The 21,407-nt window shown below is 37.2% G+C and overlaps 1 protein-coding gene across 7 annotated transcripts in view; it reads left to right on the top strand.

Moving 5' to 3' along the window:
* TAFA5 (TAFA chemokine like family member 5) overlaps nucleotides 1-21,407 on the top strand; it is a 415,042-nt gene that overhangs the window by 337,251 nt on the left and 56,384 nt on the right. For 5 of the 7 annotated variants that reach the window (XR_010651854.2, XM_065845124.2, XM_071803407.1 and 2 more), the window contains one exon: nucleotides 5,187-5,314. Coding sequence is in view for 4 of the 7 variants with exons in the window: in XM_065845124.2 (XP_065701196.1) it covers nucleotides 5,187-5,314 (128 nt within the window). In the remaining 3 variants the exon portion in view is untranslated. Of the gene's footprint in view, nucleotides 1-5,186; nucleotides 5,315-9,535; nucleotides 9,656-21,407 lie in introns of all 7 variants that reach the window. The other 2 variants (XR_011737063.1, XR_011737064.1) reach the window with 1 other exon arrangement.

Below are 21,407 nucleotides of genomic sequence, written 5' to 3'. Positions count from 1 at the left end.
GGGCTGCGATAAGATTTATCCTTTACTGGAGCTATGATTGAGATGAGGTGTAGGAAAGGCCTCTGCACTGTCATTCAGCCTTTTACTCTTCATCTAGTTACCTGCTCTCAATTTGTAGCCTCTCTGTAGCCCACAGGAGATCACTTTTTTCCATATATTTCTCAACTTCAGCTCAAGTATCCCTCCCAATCTTGACAGCAAGAGCTAAATGATGAAATCGGTGTCTAGACATCGCTATATTGCTGTTCTTAGAACTACATAGTCTTTGGTCTCACTGCCCTATAAATAATTGAGAAGAGCAAACTCTTTGTGAATTAGCACTACTTCCAATTTTTTAAGTGGAGCAGAATGACTGCTGTAAAAGGTATCCAAGGTTTGTGATGTTCCCTTGTTGTATAGTAAAATAGATTAATGTTTGTGGCTTATACAGTATTACAGTCAAATTGCTGCTCTAAAGACAGTTCATGATTACAACGTCTTATTACAGTACTGTGATTCAGTTTGTGTTTTTGTTGGCCTCTTTCCTACTGCTGCAATATAACTAATATATGTTTTTTAAATCCTATTACTTTGCATATTTGTTGTTGTTTAATTTCTTATATATGTGGGTTAAAGCACGTTCTCTTCCTGAAGAAAAATGAGACAGAGAAAGGTCTCCAGACTGGCGACCACTAAGAATTCAGAGGTTTTGTTTCCAGCTCTGCAACAAATTTTTGTTGTGACCTTGGTCGAGCTGATTAACCTCTGTAAAAAATGGGGACAATGAACAACATTTACCAGTCATAGGTAAAACTAGCTAAACATAATAAGTTCTTCAAAGTATTTGGGGATCTTTGATAGGTAGATAGTGTATATGTACTGAATCAAGCAGAGAAAAGAATGGTTGGAGCAAGCTGAAAAAAAATGGAAGAAGCAAAAAGGAGAAATATTATTATTATTTGATGAAAAATAAAAATAAATACATTTTTGCTTTTATTTCCAAGTTCATTCTCCAACATTTATAAAAAAGTACAAGAAAACAAACTATAAAGATCTGAATGTTTTAATCCAACATATTTTAGAGGGCTTTTTTTTTTGCATTTACTGCTGCTGAACAAGATTTATCTCATCTTTTTACCATCCTGAAAAGTTCATGATTTTCAGTTATGAGGTTGACTAAAGATGCAGCAATTGATAACTGCCTGAATGTAGAGTGAATATGCAAAAAGAAAGTATAGAAAAGAAACCTTGTTTTCTATGGAAAAATTATATATAATGTTAAACCAGGTGAGAAGCTTAGTGACAAAATATCTAGTTGCAGTATTTAGCAGAAAATAATTAGTGGAGTTCCGAAACACTACTCAGTTGAGCAGTCCTAAATTGGACTATACTAATCATTAATAGGGACTTTATTTTTAATAATAACTGGAAATCTGTTGCAAATAGCTCTGTCTTACAGAACAGCTAATAACATTTCAGTGGGTAGCTTGGTGTCGTGTTGATATAACATCTTCCTGCCTGTAACACCTCCAAACCGTTTGCATGAAAAACCCTTGGATAGACTCCATTTGTTCTCCAGTTCAAATGGTATTAACCCAGGGAAGCAATTCTACCGTGTGCTGAGCACCGTCAGTTCCTATTAACTTCAGTTTAAGTGAAGGGGCACAGCCCTTCTTAGGAGATGCAAAGTAGTGTCAGCTCAGATTCTCAAGATGAAATTCAGTTCTTTGCAGAAGGTCTGAACAAAGCCTATGTATCATTTAAGTGCCACTTAATTCTTTATGATGGAGCTTGGAGTAGATTTGAAGAATCTGATAGGCTTTTTGCTGTCTTGTCTGCAGAGGGCTGAATTTTACCCCTGGTGAATACACACAGTAAAAAGGCAACTATACTGCCTCAGGAAATACATTGTATTCCTTTGCTTTGACTAGTGTAACTCAGTTTCAATTACTGATAGAATTCTTGATGTTATGCTGGTAAAATTGTTGTATATTTTGCTCCCTCCCCATATTATATATTTAGCTTCACTGTGATACTCTACTATAATGGGCAAACTGAAAAGTGGAAATGTAAAAATAGATGTAATCCTACAGGCGCGAATATGGCCTCCCTTTTACAACTGTGACCTCATGTGTGTAACAGAGCAATGTGTCTGTATAGACTTCAATTTATACCCAAGTGTGAGGGTTCCCAACTGGCTGCTTCTGGCAAATGGCCCAGAAAACAAGGCCTGTTGAGACGGGAAAGTGAGAGTGTGTGTGTTTGTGCGGCTTTTGAAACAAAGCAAGGATCAGGTTGAAAAGCCGGGTAGAACAGCTGTGAAGATCCACAATGGGGCAAAGACCTGGGGGGACGGGCTGGGCAAGAGGGTGGGTGCTACCACTCGGGGACCGACCAGGGAGCGGATGGGGAGAGTGGGGGGTGTGTTGGTGTTGGGAGAGTTTCTGATCAGTTCTAAGGGGGCATTTGGGAATTTCCAAGTGTTTATGAACATTTTGTGTCTAGTACTGGGGTTTACATTTTTTTGTATTACTGGTATTGATCACCCACTGCAGCTGGTTATATGTCATTAATAAATTAATAAAGCATTTTGATACTGCTTTGCTTTAAACTATATGAGCTGAGTAGTTTTTCCCTGCAAAAGAAGTAGTTCTGATTCTCAAGGCTTAAATGCATGAGTTAGTCTATACACTTAACAAAGAAAGATTTTAGACTTTATGTTCTGTAAAATGCTCTTGGTGTGTTCTAAATTTGTGTGGGTATAACCAATACCCAGAGCAATGACTCTATATATTTGTGATACTACTGATAGTTGCATTCTGGGATAGCAACCGAGCAAACACTGAGAATAAATCACAGAGGAATTTTTTTTTTTTTTAAGATTAATTCAAATTCTGTTTCCAAGAAAAACTCCCACCTGAAATTGTAGAGGCAATCTAGTACATATTTTTCAGTTTAACTGCCAATTCAGTCTTTCATTGATTGTTCATATTGTTGAAACAATGATATCATAGAAACAGCCGTTTTGATAGGTGAATTACAAAATATATGCATGCAAATAGGCAAGATTTGGCATTAACATTTTACTGAGCTTTTTCTGTAAAGCCTGCAACTGGACACATGTCTTCACTCAGAAAGGATTAGTCTGTTATCTGTTCAGTAGGAGATGTTAGACTTGTCAACTGATATGATCCACTTCTCAGTAGAGCAGTACCTATGGACTCCAAAATAATCCAGGTTTCTGTATACTGTGTGCTTTAAAACTTTAGTGGATTCACTTCAAAAAATTGTAGTTATGAAAATTGTTTGGGAATCATTCCTCCAGCAATATATATATTGCCTAATGAACAGTGCAAATTCCTTTGTAGACTTCTGGGAGCTAAAGTGGTTTTTATTAAAAAAAATATTAATATGAATTTCAGATTTAGCTTCCACTGAAAGAAATCAGCATTTGTTATATTGCAAGAGCTTACAAACAATTGTTCCGGGACTGAGGATGCAAGTTGTTTCATGTCAAAATATTGGAAAGGATTTTATTAAAAGACTTTAAATTACACTATTATTTCTTGCGATGATCCAGTGCCACTGGGAATTGTATTTTTAAGTGGCTCCAGACAGAAGAAGTCAAGGGCATAGGGAGGCTGAATCACACATTCAGATGAGCATAAAGAGCCGCAACTGCCACTGGGTGTAAATACACATTTTTAAGCTCCTTAGACCCAAAATTAGTTTGGAATGTCATAGCTTCTTGTATGCTTATCTTGCTAAGTATTTCTCTTTTTATTGGGTTCATGACTGTTGAAGATATATTGTGTGTATTGATGTCACAAATCAACATAGAGGAAGACGTGATTCGTGTCCCTGTAGGTGGAACTTGTTCTGCCCTTGAATCCTAGAACACTTATGTACAAATTGAAGTGGTGAGGCCTTCTTATAGTCTAGCCCAGGATTGCTGAGATGATATCTGAAGGAACTGAGGGCCATTTTCGGTGGACTGTGAACTTTACAGTCTGAGCAAAAGACAGATTCGTTGAGGGGCCTTACATTATTTAGCATGTGTCTATGGCACCATGCAAGTGAGTGCATCTTTGTGTATGTATTTTATACAAAGCATCCCAAACTAACACTCCACCATACAATTTTGCCTACAGGGGAGAGTGAAAGAATAACAAAATAGTGGATATTAGTCATGTTGCTTAATAATCTATAAAAAGGAAGAGGAGGAGCCCAGATACTACAGAGATGAACACAAAAGAAGTAATATTATAATCCAGAAAGAAATCTATAGGAATTAAATGGCCTTTTTCTCCCTGCCTTGAAGAAAATTTTCTCCCTACAACTCCTCTGCATCTATTTTAATGCAGTCAGAACTCTGTTGTTCCAAGACTGCTTGCTGTGTGACCTTGAGGAAATTTTGCAGAACAAGCTTACCAGAAACAAAACCATTAAGAGGAGCTGCAAAGCACACAATACACCACCTTACGGACAGTTAGTTCCTAACTAGACTTCCTTTCACTTGTAGAAATAGGGCAATAGGGTGCTTGTTCCAGGCTTTTCCCTCTGCTTATTATCCCCTTCCCTGTGATTTCCCAACCTTTATTTCATTCAACACCTGCCCTTATGTTCCTAGTTCCTGCACCTACCATTGCAACTATCACAGAGTTTCACAATTACTGTCATTATGTTGCCCCTTCTACCTGTTTATTATAGCTTTTTTCTCTCCACTGTCTGTCTCATGTCTGTTTACACTCTAAGCACTTCATGGTACGAAGTGTCTGCTCATGTTTATATGGAATAACACAATGGATCAGTCATAGGTTACTTTTAGGCTACCATGATGATTGGTTAGGATAGTAAGTCTCCAGTTGTTAGCTCCTCCAACAATATTCCCATGACTGTAAGGAGCATGGAATTAGAAAATGAGATAACTTTTGTGTTCTTTTGATTTACAACAGAGCTGTCTTTTATTGTTGGTTTTTAAGTTCTGTTTTTATTATGAAATTTGTTGGCACAGCAGGTGTTGTAAATAATTTTCTAAATTGCCTAGGGCTGTCTACTTCATAACCTATGGCTGTGTTATCAGATGATGAAAATAGACAACTCAAATGAGAAACTGTTTAGAGATAAGTGAAACGTGAATTCTCCTGCCAATTGGTTTTGGTTGTGTTTTTTTTTCTTTTTTTTCTTTTTTCTTTTCTGTCCCATAGCACGAATTATCAAAACAAAACAGTGGTGTGAAATGCTTCCGTGTTTAGAAGGAGAAGGCTGTGATTTGCTAATCAATAAATCAGGCTGGACCTGTACACAACCAGGAGGACGGATAAAGACAACCACGGTAGGTCACTTCTCTGTTCTATATTTCTTTAGCTTCTAGTTCACTTTAGTTTGTCGAAAAACAAAGAGTGAGATTTCTGATTGGTTCTCGGCACAGATATGAAGGATCTGTTACCTTATAATTAAGCTATGTGCCCAAGTGTGCTTACTGAAATATACAGCAATGTTATCACAAAGACAAGAAAAATGTGTAATTCCCACAGTTACTAAGAGTGGAAATTATATCAGGGTTTTCTTAAAAGGCATCAGTGGTTTAACTAACATTTGTATTCAGCCTGAAGACAGTATCTTATTGCTTCACTGTACAAGAAGTGTACGGTATAAAACTGAGCACATGGTCTAGCAGGGTGAAAACAAAGTTTTCGTTCAGAATTCAGGAGAAACTGTTTTTACTATTCCCACTGTACTGGAAAAGGAAGTTGCACAGGTAGACATTTAGTTTTCAGTGAGATAATCATTGAGACCTATAGAAAACATAGTAAAAGATCCCTACTTTCAGCTTTCTTTTGGTCCTGGTTTGTTGATAAACCCTTCAACTCTCTGATTTGGTGTCTTGGGGAATGTGTTTGTAAGGAAGCTGAGAGTACATATGACCCTAATTGTTTCTAGGGCCTAGAAAATGGAAGAGATGTAATAAAGCAATATTTTGATAGCTTGCTAGACTGTTTTAAATGATCCCCCCCAATAATATTTTTTTTAGATTTACCTGGAGCTTGAGTGTAATTTAAATAAGTGCAATTTCAAGAATATTTAGTCTTGGAAGTACTTATTAGTGAGGACTAAATTAAGGCACATCATCCCCTACAAAATTTTTTTGTCTAAGCAGGAGGCAGACACCAGTACAAAACCTTTTATTGTTTTAGAATGCCTATATTTTGGGAAATTGACATGTTTTTCACTTTTTTAAAAAGAATGAAGAATTGATAATGCTCTATTAGATATCTGTAAAACAAACTTTATGAATTGTGATCACTGTTTTGATGCTCTTGTGTTTACCAGACATAATATTCATAATGGACAGGGCTATAAAACTTATCTTAATCTCTGAGGTCTTACTTAAATATCATTTGCCTTTAGATTTTTTGCATTCAAGTTACATAAAAGTGACATAGAAAAACATAGGAAAGAAATAAGTTTTTGAAAGATTAACACTAACTTACAAGGGCAAAAAGACATAATATGGTAACTTTGTCCTACTTGAAATATTGTCTTAAATCTCATACATTCAAGGGTATTTTCTGTATCTGAGGTAAACAGAAAAGCCATGTACTGTGACACATTGCCAGCTGTCATATAGTTCTTTATTTGATGTTTTATGCTGATGGCATGACTGGGTAATGCAAAGTAAGCAGAGGATCTGTCCTTCAGTATCTATCTTTAATGAAGTGATTCAGATATCCTTTCAGATCACACCAGAAGCCTGATTCTGAACTCTTACTTATCTGTATAGTTCTTTAATGCTGTTGACATGAATGATATGACTCATGGTTTTGATTAACATAAATGAAATCATAATCATGCTCCATCAGTGAAATTAAGGCCGTTGCAAGTGTAATATATATATAAAACAGACTCTCCCCCACACAGAGACATCATTGTCATTGGTGAGGAGAGATTCTGCCAGAGAGCCAAGTGTAGAACAGCTCTAAGCATAAGCCCTCATCTAATATCAAGCAGCCTTCAACAGTTGGTATCACACATGCAGGCACACAACAAACACACAGTACTTTTCAGTCAAGCCAGACTAGCAACTCAGAATACTTAAAGAAGCTCTGAATGCAGGAGGAGAAGGGGCGGGGAAAAAAAATCCCAAGAAACCCCAAACTCTAAGACAGTATTACTAAAATATTAACAAAATAAAATTTTTAAAAAGTGCATTTGTTCTTTAGCTGCTTGGTTGAAGGGTAAGGAAAGCTTTGGACAATGGTAATACATTTTGGAACTGTCTTAGATGACTCTACAAGTTACATGGCTGTGATTAAAAGGAAAGAAATTTTCCGACAGAAACGGCAAGAGACACTAGTTACTATAGCAGTACTCTTAGGTCAACAGCTGCTGATGCAGTCAACTCATTTCTATTTTGGCTCCTAATCAACACACCTTAGTTACCAGGCCCATGATGGCATCCAAGCGTAATGGGAAGGATTTCTGAGTATGAGAAAATAAATCTCCAAACATATTGAATTAATTATTATACACTAAATTTCTGTTATTAAGTAGAAATAATTCTTGACCACATCTCCGGGGACAACCAGATTATGTCCTTAATTTGTTAACTATCAATTTTGTTAACACACATTTGTTAATCACATATTTGCAGGTCTTTTCTGCTAATATTAGTTTGTTTCTTGAAGATACTTGGCAGTAGAGCTTGCATTATCGTAGTGGTGGTAGATCACAGAGCAGAGATGTCACTGTTTGGCGAATGCTGAGACAATAATTTGCTACCAATGGTAACTCAGAACAGTATTGAACTCTGATGGACTGAGACCAGGTGTTGCCATAATACCACTTTCACATTGATTCTAGAAGGTTGTATAGAAATGTAACTTTGGAAGTACTGGGTTTAGAAGTAGCACATGGAAAGGCAGAAGTAGTGAAGATCTTGTGTAAAACATGAGTTTCTTCTTATGTGAGAATATACTTTAGGACTTGCAGCTCAGTATGTTTCTACCAAAAAAAAAAAAAATAAATAAAGAAGAAATAGGATTTGTTTTCTTTAGATTAGTTTAACATTTAGTATTTTTTTCTATTAAAATACCAAGCAAATAGCAAATGAAAATACCCATTACTCCAAAGCGAAAGTGTGATTTCTGTAAATTGTTTGGAAAGCGCTGCTGCTGCTTTACGCTTTCTGTCAAAATTGTTGAGACTTTGTATGCAGTGCCAGATTTTTTCACTGCCTGACGCTTTTTTTGATCACCTCTGGAATAATGCAACCAAAACAGAATTATCTCCTCACAGGTGTAGCAGTGTTTTATATCCATTTTGTGCTTCCTTTGCACAGCTATAAGTGACTGCACAAGAAGTAAGGCAAAGGAAAATCAAACTCAAAGTATACTCTAAATGGATCTGGATGTCACTTCTGCCCTGTCATCCTTTCTACAAGGTGTGAATGAACCAAAGATTTTTCATCTGCTAAGAGGCTTTTAGGATTGAGGATTCACTGGGCTAACTGCCAATCTCTGTATTAAGCAGCTGACTGTCAATACAAGGAAACAATATGGCAAATTGTAAAAGAAGATAGCAAGAGAATTCAGCACAATTGCTAGCCCTTTCAACATACTAAGTATTTTCATATAACAAATGTCCTTAAAGTCACTTTAAAATCAGCTGCCTTAAAAATTTCTTCTCCTTTTGCTATTCTCATTATCTTTCAATTCTTAAAAAAAAAATAAGCTATATGATTTTTTGAAATAGTATGTATTTTCAATAGTGCCAGAAGATGTGCCTTTTTTTTTTTATTTTTTTTTTAAGATATTGCTAAAGGGTCTGTCCATTTTATATTTCAAGTACAAAACTTGCCAGCATATAGATGAGAAGATACACAAAGTATTGGATTTACAGAGGAGATTAATTTTAGCACCGAAGTGTATATATGTTGTCAATGATCCATCGCTACCTAATTGTTACTTAATTAAGTCCTTCTTCTACGTGATGTGATTTCAATGCATGGAGCTTAACAGAACATTCATGTGCCAGTTCCTCAGTAGCTAACCTTTTAAAACCTTTGTGATTTTACTGCTAAATTAGCTGAAGTGGGAAATTAAGGAGTATGAAGAATCTAAGAGAGAGCTCACAGTGGATAAAAGGTGTAATTACTCTGACATGGAGCTCAGTGCTTAGCTAGTAAAATTTACTAAGGATCTAGCTTCACCAAGGGACGTGACTTTCTTAATAGAGTTTACTTACACACAGAGCAACTTAGCATTCCTCACTACTAATGTAAATGACATGCTGGACGGGTTGGAAAGGCAATTCGTTCCTTACCCTGAAAAATACAGTGGCTGTTTCTATCGGCTACAACTTAAATCAAGACTTTTCTGAACAACTTTATCATACACTTATGTATGATAAAGGTAACTCAGATGAAATATACTGGTTTGCTTTTCATCACTGACTTATAAGCAATGTGTTCTCGTTCATACTACTTTCAAAGTAAAAATAAATATATACATATGTTACATATTTGTAACATACTTGAGAATTTACTTTTTTTTAGACTGAAGACCAGCTGGAAATGTCCTGAGGCCATGGTCTAGTGGTCTGAGCTTGGGACTGGGAGCCAGAAACTCCTGAGCTCTAATCCCGGCTCTGACAGTGACTCCCTCTGTGGCCTTGGGTAAGTCACTGAACCTCTCTGCCTCAGTTTACCCAGCAGTAAAAATAAGCATAACAATCCTTGGGTAACCATCTCAGTAAATCTGGGAGTCCTGAGTTAATATTTGAAGAGATTTAGAAATTCAGAGTAACTTAAAAATAAAAATACTGTTATTTATAAATGTCCTTATTGGTGATATTCATGTTGTTAGATATTCGCGTCACCCTGGCATTCCTGTACTTAGCCTCACCTACATTCCAGCTCTGAGTGTTTCTAAATGTGTATTTCACATCTCCACAGGTCAGCTGATTTTATTTGATTAAGCTCGTTTTGGAAGTTTTTTGACATCCCGCAGTTCTAATTCTGTGTCATTTCAGGACACAATACCCACCAAAATAAGCTTTTAGGCAGCACCAGATTAGAGGATTGGGATGATGCAGGCATGCATGCCATGCCAAGTTAAGTTTCCCTCCTCCCCTTTGTCAGAAGTGGTCAACTTATGAAACAGACACATTAAATCTACTTGTCAGCAGTTCATCTACCAAGTGCCTTCACTGTCCTAACTGTAATGGAAACACTACATACAGACCAAGATTACAGAAGATATTCTTCAGGGGGCCGATGTATCCCCTTATCCCAACCCAAAGAACAGGTTTTAGAAACAAGCAGGAAGTTATGATCCTGAATTTTCCATCATTCATAGCCAAGACTGTTGGGATATCAGAATCTTTGGCTATATTTAAGCTATGGTGCCACGAGTACGTTCTTGCTTTGAAGTCCATATACATGCACAATTGTGAGTTCCATTGTCTTCTCTTGTTCTGTGTGGCACTCTTCATGATGGCATGGCTGCAACTGCCATGTGAGGGATCTTAGCAGCAGCAAAAAGGGCTCTCACAAATACACTTGCATGGTGAAATAGATCATTAACTCAGCCTGATTCTCTTGGAAATCCCTCTCAGCCACGCTCACTCTGAATTTCTTGTTGGATTTCTAGAAATCACTATTGTGACTGAGAACCATCTGTAGTCGTAACTCCTGCTGTCAGCCAGTTAGAGCTTCATGAGCTCTGAGACCATTGCATTATGCATCACAAAATCCTTTAAAACCAACTCAGATCTCAGTAGGGTGGTCTTGAAATTGTTATTCAGATAAAGTTTTTTGAGACCACTACCACATAATTGGAAACTAGTCTAAAATACCTTTTATATGTTAAAACATTTACATGGTCTACCGTTTATATTTATATACAAAGCTGAGAAAGGTTAGAGCATGAACACTTCTGCAGAATATCTTCTGCAGATATTGTTAAGATCGAGAAGTAACACTAGTGTTAATTATAAAAACATACCAATTCTTGACATCTCATAGCCATGTGCTTCAGCGTGTATTCCATAGATTTGTAGCCCAAGACCTAGATTAAATCTCTCACTGATTTTCAAGAGATGTTTATGTGCTGAACAGAGTTTCCAATGCTCTGTTTAAAAAAGGTATAATAATTTACAAATGGGGGATCATTGCAGTAGGAGAACTAGATTATTTTCTGTTAATTTCCAAGCTAGTTAGCATGTGAGTTGGATGTCTTAAGTCTCAGAGAAGTTAAAAGTCATGTTTCTAATTCTGGTGTTAGAAAAGAATAGTAGCTCAAGAGAAGTTTCAAGCAGAGTGGTGGGATGATCTTCATGGCCCCATGTCTTAAGTCCTTCATGCACTGAGGAAGCTAAATAGAAATAAAATTCTCATGAAGCTGAAGCCGTGCTATTGCTTCGTAATATGCAAGTTCTCTTACATATTAGTACGGCTTCAACTACTACAGTCTTTTCAAAGCTGGGCACTCCTTTGTGGTACCAATCTACTGAAACCCACTCAATTCTATTTTCCGTTGTGCTTAGCAAAATATGCTTCTTTGTGGCAAATAACTGATCTTCAAGTCCTAAATCCAAAATGCTAGGAAAGCTTTTGCAATTTTTGTAGACTTCATGTCCTGAATGCTGAATATTGGTTCTACTGATGTTCAGTGATTCACATCATTGCCTGAAAAGAGACCACAGTTTACCCCAGCAATAACTTGGAGTAAAATGTCTAAATTTAAATAATGATTTGTTAACAACTCAAATAATTCTATGCAAGAAAATAGGGAAACATAGCTTTTCTTCTTCCTTTTCAGAACATTGATTTTCAGATTTTAATGAGGACTTATAATATCCCCACTTTGTTTGTGAGGTCTATTTTAAAAATATTGCAGCTCCTGTACAAATAAAAATCCTCAATTTTCAGACAGATAAGATTTCTACACATATCTTTTCTTTCAGGATTCCCTTTTCTTAACTCATATTCATGTCAGGAGTTTGCTTCTAGCATTCAGTCCCGTCCTACTATGCTAACTTTTGGACAGATTTAGATTCAGTGAGGTAAAACTAGTTTACTGATTAATACCTAGGATTTTTTCTTGTTGTGATATGGGTTAATCTGAATTTAAAACCAGTTAGTTTACTGTAAAATGAGCTACATTATGATCCATTTGATGTCTGAACTTTCATCTTGAATAAGTAAACAAAACCAGATTGTACGTCAGGCAATAATAATAAGTTTCCAATCATCTATTTCATGGTTTTGTGGAATAAATTCTGGTTTTGGAGGTGAAATAAAAATTATAACAATAACAGAAAAAAGACCAAAAGACCCTGCATTTTTTTTCTTCCTACTTTGAAATCCAGATTCTGAAATATATATAAAACCATATCTGTAACTTTGGGGGTGCATAGACTACTATGTCATAGTATGAACCCACCCAATAAATGCATGAATTGTTAAGTTGGTTCCGATTAAAAAAAAAAAAAAAACAAAAAAAACAACTTTAAATTCTTTCCAAATTCCATAATTTTGCAGTACATCAGTAAAAAATGTATTTTTCTTTTGGGGGTAACATTCTGATCAGTCTTCTCAAAAACAAACAAAAAAAAGAACCTGAGTTTTAAAACTGGAAGGTGCAGAGTATAGACAATTGAGATCTATAATGGATGATTCAGGTCTCTGTGTGGGAAAATTACAGCCCCATCAAAGAGTAGGTGTGAAGAGGTTGACAATAGGTGTTGTTACTATTGTTTAGCACCTTACTCACCATTTACATTTAGGCATGCCTTCCCAAATACTGAAATAGCATTGTAATTGGTCTAAGAAATAAATGTGTTAAAAATTAGTACATTAATAAGCTCAGGTTGTCCAAAAAGGAATAATTCATATTAGTAATGGTAATATTGAGTCTTTTTGTGTTTTGATGATTCTTAGCATTACAGATAAATATTCTAAGTGGGATTTAGTTTACTTATCATTTTAGGGCATTCAGATTCTTAAGGGTATGAAAGACATCTTGTGTTGGGTGAGCATAGATGCGGCAGAACTTATAGACCGGTGCTGTTGTGGGGTGGTAGCTGGAACCTATTCAGGAGATGCTAGTTCACTCGCTGCCTGTGTTAAGCATCTAAATCTCATTCCTCATCTGCTAAACCAGAAAATTTGATATAGTGCTGCCCACTCTTATCACATATGCTTCATAGTAGATTGACATTGTCTGAAGGTTCTGATTTCTTGCATGAATATAAGAAAATCAATTTTCATTTAATAAGTGATTGCAAAGAGAGACTATCTGAGGAAACAACCCTGAAGATTACTTGTGCGATTTTTTGATTCACTGTAAGTGGCACAACACACTGTTAATAATAAGTGATTCAATAGATGCTATGTGCCATTTGGCTGAACTGCAGGGGACTACAGGATATATTGTATATGTGGAAGAAAAAATAGATTTGATAACGCAAACAAGGAAGAACACTAGAAAAGGTAACACAGAATTTGAGTATATACTTTAAATCATGTTTTTTGTGGACATGTAGTGGAAAGCTATGAAAGTTGGAAACTTGTGTGTCGTATTGATATCGAGTAATGATGCTAAAATCATTACACACCCATTCCGCACAGTGAGAATGTTCATGGTACAAGTGATAAAAGATGAAGCTGTTGCCCATGCATATCCATTTTGGAATATTTCTTTTTTAAGAATACCCCAAAAGATTTCTGTTAAATCATGCAAAGCAAGCTAGAATTCTTGGACTGAACAAAACAAGCAGTGAATAAAGAAAATGAAGTAGATGTTATAGTACAGGGATTTTTATCATCCATTTGACACATTATTTCTTAAATCATACTGGAAAATTATTTCAGAAAGGACTGCCACATTGAAAACTGCTGTTTCACCATGGTACTAATTGAGGACCTGTGAGCAGCACATAATAACAGTTAACAGGAGTGTATTGATCTAGGTCGATGTGGTCCAGGAAGTGACAGATTTGTGAAAGTCCAATGTTATTTTATTAAGAATGGTTTCAAAAGAGTAAAAGATGTTAAGCTCTTAAGTGTTATTGAAAATCTGTGGAAGGCAAGCACATGACAGACATTTCTATTTCCAATATTCCCCTACTATATTTTCTTTACACATTTGGAGTAGAGCTCCAATACTTCGTAGCATCGTGGCTGCGTGCAAGTTTCTTTACCTTGTGGGCAGACTGAAAGGAAAAGGTTGCCTGTTTTCAGATCTAGATAACTCCTGCCTGTGAGACTTTGTTCTCTCTTACTCCTCCTGTTCACTTGCATATGAGCTTGCCAGGTTATGAAGAAAGACAATTCAGTATACAGGGTCATGGTAAAGTGGTAGCCCACCTCTTGAGCTATTGCTGCATTTCATTAGAGATTAGCAGCCTCATTACATGTCTGGGACAGGAGTTGGAAACAAACAAAACTGGTTGATCCTTGATCCAAATAAAACTAGGCAAGGGTCAGACAGTAAAATCAAACAGCGAAATATAGAAGGATAGGACTTTTAATTTCAACTGACAGTGCAGCTTCATGTAGCCTAAACCAGTCTAAACGCAGCCTTCTCTGGTCCTGTTCTCCCACCCCACTGTGGCTGTATATGCCTGACCTCTGTTTCGTGCAGGCATTAAGGGCTTCTGGAAATGTCTGGGATCCCAAACAGGCATCGCTTTTTGCCAGGTTAGTTATCAGCCACATCAGCTTCTCATTACAGTGCTGCATTTCCATATTAACCCAGGATAACCCAGATACAAGCAGTTTAAACTATTCTAGGCCAAAATCTGTGGTATATGCCTGCCTTTAGTACGTCGTTCCAATGCCTGTTGGACCATCAACAACTGCTGCTGGATACCTAGTTAGATTTTTTCAGTTGACATTGATATTCTTCCCCATTTGCACTTTCCAAAGAATTCTAAAAGTTGCCTCTGAGTTGCAAACAAAGCATATGAAATACATCCCTCATGTGAAATACACTGGTGTACCCTACGTGAAGGCAATAAGATATTTGAAAGCCCATGTCCTAAACTGTGGAGGATGTTGTACTTTTTTGAAGCAGGGGTTTTAAAGGTACCCTCTCTACTCTCAAATGCTATTGTCCATTTACATTAAAGCATTTATAAGGAGATACACCATGATTCTAAATTTGTACACTGTCCCTCTGTGAATAATGTGTTGACAGATTGATTTCTGGAGAAATATTTATTCCTACTGATGGATATTGGACATCTCTTGGTACAGTAAAGAAATCTGGTTTTCACCTAAGTATGAAAGATATTCCTTTAAGGAAATAATTTTGGTGGTTGGAAAGAAAGCAGGTTGTTGCTGTAGGGAAACTCTTTTGGAGGAATATGTGATAATACAACCAAAACCAGCTTTCAAGGAGCCAGCTCTGAGCAGTGAGTCATAAAAATAAAGGGAGAGGGAGAAGCATGGTGTCATTGAAAATTAAGTACTTAATCTCTGTGAGTAGCTAAAAAGTTGGCTGAGATCTGCAGGTCTTAAGTATGTTGTAAATTTTGGAGTCCACATCCAAATAATAATTAAGATCCTAAATCTTGTGGTAAGGACCAAACTTAGGAAGGGAATGCACTTAGCAAAGGAAGCATATAGGCCCAGTATGCTGTTTTCTTTGGTACCTGAGACCCATATCAACCCAGCAGAGACCAAAGAAACAAGATAAGCACATTCACAGTGTATCTGCAGAGCATCTAGAGCAGGTTGCCACACTACTCCACAGATCACATGACCTTCCAGACTGGGGCATATCCCAGGTGAGGCTGCTTTATAGTCCTTTTGGAAACTTCTGTGCAGAAAGCAATTCAAGACTGATGAGTTTAGATGAAAAAAGTAAGTAAAAAGGAACCTGAGTTTGTGGCCTAGTAAGAAGGGGACTCCTCCAAGCCAGAGGGAAGCACTGAGTACTAATCCTACTCCCTCTCCCTCTCCCCTCCCCCTCCCTCTCCCTTTCCCTTTCCTCCCCTCCCCTCCCCTCCCTTTCCCCTTTCCCTTTTCCCCTTTCCCTTTTCCCCTTTCCCTTTTCCCCTTCCCCTTTCCTCCCCTCCCCTCCCTTTCCCCTTTCCCTTTTCCCCTTTCCCTTTTCCCCTTTCCCTTTTCCCCTTTCCCTTTTCCCCTTTCCCTTTTCCTTTTCCCCTTCCCCTTTCCTCCCCTCCCCTCCCTTTCCCCTTTCCCTTTTCCCCTTTCCCTTTTCCCCTTTCCCTTTTCCCCTTTCCCTTTTCCCCTTTCCCTTTTCGCCTTCCCCTTTCCTCCCCTCCCCTCCCTTTTCCCCTTTCCCTTTTCCCCTTTCCCTTTTCCCTTTCCCCTTCCCCTTCACCTTCCTTTATTTTTTTTCATTGAAGAAGACCTGAGAGGTGTACTCCTCTCTCTTGGTCATGTTTTTGTGCTGGATTCGGACATATACAGGTGACTTAGGCACAGCTTGAGTGCTGGTAGTAAATTAGGAGTCCTCTGGGGATTCAGGCATATTTTAGATGCTGAAACACTCATTTAAGGTAGTGTTAGAGCTTATTCACCTTGCTTCTCAAACCAAGGCATTTCTGAATACTTCTGGAACTTCTTGGGCATTTATGAATCTTTGTGTCCTGTTGTGTCTGTCCCAAAAGTTGTTTTACTTCAGTTTGTCGTGGGTTAAAGCTTGGCAACTAAAGTCTGACTAAATTAAGACTTAAATGGAATTTCAAAGAAGGATACCCATGAAAGATAATGTAAAAATCCCTGAAGGAGCTAAAATGTAACTCTTTATAGCTCCTGTGAACATGAAGGTAAAATATATCCTAATCCACAGGAAAATCAAAGGACAACTAAAACCATGTGGAATTGTCTGTGTAGAGTTACATAAAGCACAAAAAAAATTGTTGAACTGACCAAAATGATGGCTAATAGGGGAGACAGAGATGAAACCAGTAACAATCCGTGACAAATTCAAAATTGTAAAATCATAGAGGAAGAGGAAGCATATAAGGTGACCTGCAGAGATGAAGGTATGGCTAGAGAAAAATTTAGGAGAAAAAAAATAACACTTCAGTCTATTAGGCTGTGGAATAGTTTCTCAGAGCTGGAAACTCCTACAATGGTTCAGTTCAAAGCTAGTTTGAACAAAGATCTAGAAAGAGTACTATGGGGATCAGTCTTGTATTGGTAGGATATGAAATAGATTAACTGATTGGTCTTTTCCAGCTCTAACATTCTGATCATTTTTTGACGTTCTTTATAAAAGCCATAGTGGAATAACTCAAACCATATGAGGGGAAGAGTTGTGATACTCTGAGATTGCTTTGAGTCACCAGACAGACTTAATTTTTCTCACAGAGAGAAGTTGTCTGTTCAGCCAGACAGACACTGGTCAGAGAAACTTTCGTTGAATTGTGCTGTGGAGTAGTATTTCATCCTTACTTTGTGTGACTGAAAGAGTATGGATGGATGGTAGGGTTTGTTTCAGTATTACATCAGTTTTATGCATACTGTAGCCAGAATTAGGCCTTCAGTAGACTAAGTCTATGATCACAGCAAGTTTGGATTTAGCAGTAAAAAATGTTCAGAGTTAAGCCTTTAAATAGAAAGCCGAGTGTGTCTCAACTAAATTGCAGGAAACAGAATACACGCTGATGTGGGAGATGTTCCCTTAAGGCAGAATGAACTCACTTCCTATATCTTTGAAATCATTAACCATAATAAAATGACCAGTAAATCTCCACATAGGCCAGTATCCCTGATGGCTTCTTCCCGTTGATGTTTTCCTTTTTTTTTTCCTACCTCTTTTCCTTTTCCTCCATGATGTCCTGAGAATCTCTTTTGAGAGTTTTGTGTTTTTTTCCTTACAGAACAATTCTTATGATTGTTCCAGCCACAAAAGGATTATACGTTGTGTGGTATGGCAACGTAAAACATGTAAAAAGAAAAACAAATAGTTTTCAGGTTTATGGGAAGAAGACTTAGTTCTTATAACACTAGAGGTAGCCTTCTGAATCCTTTTCCCTGTGTACAGCCCTTAAAGGAGTTTTGTCACCCATTTGAAACACTCTAGACTAGATGGGTTAAGGTGAAATGGTGATGTTTATTATGCCTAATCGCTGATGTGTTTTAGTGAAGGATGGTATTTTGCAGTCTTTTAACATAAATTCTTGTCATGTGAAGTGACTCATAAAACTGAACGAGCATTTAGTGGTCTAGGTGATGTCTTAAGCCTCAAGTATGGGGATTACTGTAGCTGAGAGGCACATCAGGCTGTTTTGAGTGAAGAGGGAACATCCTCCTTTTGGAACATCCTCCAGATGTTTGACACACAGCTCTAGTGTGGGAAAGATCAAGTACAACCCAGTTATGTGAATTTTTTCCTTTGTCTGTGAGACTTGACACACCTGGAGCTTGGACTTGGACATCAATTATATGACGAGAAATTAGAATTTTGAATTGAATTCATAACTAGGCACAACATAAGTGTCTGAGCCATGGACATGAACACATGTGCCCAGCTTTGCTATCCAGCTACAGGAGTAGGTGCTTATCTAGGTCTCCACCAGCATACTGAATTTTCTATCCCCAGTGGCTATGTAGACAGTTTAGGTATCTCCAGAAGACAACTAAATGTCTTCAGGCTGTTTTTTATCCAATGTAAAAATAAAAATGCATATATGTTTCATGGAGAGAGATCTATATCCTCTGTTCTGTTCCCTCTTGAATGCTAACTGCTGGGCTTAGACAGACTGTCCTGTCTGTTCTCAATGGGACTTCAAGATTTGATGCACAGTGGTTTAGCTTGTGGAAGAGAAGTGGAAAATAGTCTGGCTGAGATATTTGCCTGGCAATCATGGCATTTGCCTGGAATGTGGGACTTGGGGATTCAATACAGGCAATAAATAGACCTAGATATGTCCTAGATGAGGGATCTAACTAGGAGACTGACATGCAGAAGATGTACAGTCCTGTTGTCATCATCCTTAGCTGAAGTACAGCCATGTCTTTCCTAACTCCTCCTTGTGGTTTAGCCAGCCAAATTCTTGTCTGCCTAAATCTGGAGAACAGCAGAGGGACTGTAGTTTAGAAAGACAGATGTCCAGCTCTTCAGCATACACACTGTAAGTATGCATAACTGGTGAAAGTTTTGAATTTCAATACAATGTAAATTTCCTACTAAATTCAGAAATATCTAATAAACATAACTTCTAAAAGACATGCAAATTAAAAGACTGGATTGGCAGGTTTAGACGTTTACGATTGAAGCTAAGGTCTTTTGAATCTTTTCTGTAATAATTTGCTATTTGTGGGAGAAGATGACCTTGGAGCCATTAGGGAATTTAAACCCAGACTGTGGCATTTCCCAGCTACTGCATGCAATTCAGTCAGATTTACCCATGTAGCACTGAAGTAAGCGTGTTCAGTGGAGACCGGGGGAGTGATGCAAAATGCATTTCAGGGAGGCAGATTCCAAACATCTAAGTTTGATGCTTAGCTTTATTTTTATAGTCACATTTTATCTCTCTATTTTTCAGTCAAATCATCCCCTGGTGCTCTCATTCCAGGAAACAATTTGACCTGGAGGAGGACAGCTTTGCTTTCACCTCCACTTCATTTGTTGTTTGAGAAGGGAGATAAGTGCGTACTTGGACTTTTTTGGTATGGGAGTCATCCTGTTTTTCAGTACGCTGTGTTACATTAAACATAACACCTTTCATCTCTGTTTTTCCTTTATGAACTGCTTCTCATTCTTGATGTAACTCTACTGAAATAACTGGTATTACATCAAGGAAAAAAATGTGTATGTTTATATCATAATGCTGGGTAGTAGGTATTCTAATTACAACATGAATGCTTTGTCAAATGACTGTGTTTGACCAGGAATCTCTTCGCCCCTCTTAATAGCTGATAAAAAATATAAGACCACTGGCAGATGTTGAAAATTATATCAGTAAGTCAAGCCAAGAGTACTTCAGTAGCATACTCTGCAGCTGTTCTGCTCAAAGGAGTGTGAAAATGTCTCCACCTGCATTACTGAAATAGTCACACTGTTCTGATGGTTTGTCATCTGAGTATTATGAGATCAATATATATACTTAGTAATGAAGAAATCCACTCCCATTCCATCCCCTGGAAGTAATGTTTTATTTTTCATTTAGGAAAATCAGAAGAAAACTGGGCCAAAACATCCTTTTACTGTATGTTTTATGCCAAGCTTTTATTTGGTTTTGATTCAACATATAAAATCAAACTCTAGCTCTTATAAAAGATGTTTTCTCTTTAATGGTGCACTTGAAGGAAATAAAGGGAACTGACAAAATCGCATTCTCTGCAATACAGACATTTTAATGAAAGCTAGAAATGCAGGGTTTTATAATGCATATATATTTTAAATGTGTCAAATTAATGAACTTTAAAATGAAACGAAAAATTTTGGAGCATCTCCCAAAGTGTTACAGAAGTTGCTGACAAGGCAATCTACATTTGAGTGTTATTCCTATTGGAAGATACAGTACTGAGCATATTTGTCAGCTCTTAAAATTATTCAAGTACGAGGAATTTGCGTAGTCTTAACACAGTTTTTGAAAGGAAAACAAAAAATAGACATGCATGAAACATCTGCCATATAAATGTCTGTATTCATACAAATAATTATACAATGAAATGAAGCATTGCATAAAAACTTGGCACCATAGCTCAGAAAAGTATTGTAGCTAGGCTGTAAAAAGTGAAATATCTGCACAGCAGGGTTTATATGACTTTTCAAGAAAATCATTACAGTGTTATAAAGCTTAACCAAAATTACATTATCTGAAAAACACAACAAAAAATATCCCCCACACAAACAACAGACAAAAAATCCAAACAACAAAAAACCAAACCAAACCACAACAAAACACACAACTACTCTTATTTGCAGTTACTGAATGTAAAAAATATATATATATATATATATTTTTGATATATGTTACATCACAAATTCTAGTCTGTAGTCTTTTAATTGTAAGGTTGTCCTGTGAACTGTGGGACTACTGAAGCATTAGTCTTCAGTAGTCTTTCATCCCTGCAATCCTGACTACTTTTTCTTCATGTCAACCAATAGTCCAAGACCCGCAGCCCTTCTCAGAACCTACAAATGCCTCTAGTCCTCTTCTGTGTCCCCTCCCTACTGTGTCCTGTGCTCCTTCCCTCCTACAAAATCCCATTGATACCTTATCTGTCATTTCTGGCCTGCTGTCACTAAGGGCAGGCTGTTTGTGCTCACTGGCCATCCAGCAGTCCTTTCCACGTTAGAACCATCACTAAACATTAGTTTATCATTAGTAATTTTTTTTACTCTGCGCTATTGCCAACCTTTCAAACACTCATGGACTTAGTGTTTCTGAGATCTCAATCAAGTTTAGTTGAAAGTGGTCTGCAGATGCAAAAAATA

This window comes from Patagioenas fasciata, chromosome 1, assembly GCF_037038585.1.
Source record: "Patagioenas fasciata isolate bPatFas1 chromosome 1, bPatFas1.hap1, whole genome shotgun sequence".
Taxonomy (NCBI): Eukaryota; Metazoa; Chordata; class Aves; order Columbiformes; family Columbidae; genus Patagioenas; species Patagioenas fasciata.
Note: the sequence above shows the minus strand (reverse complement) of the source record. Positions and strands in the feature narration are given on the sequence as shown.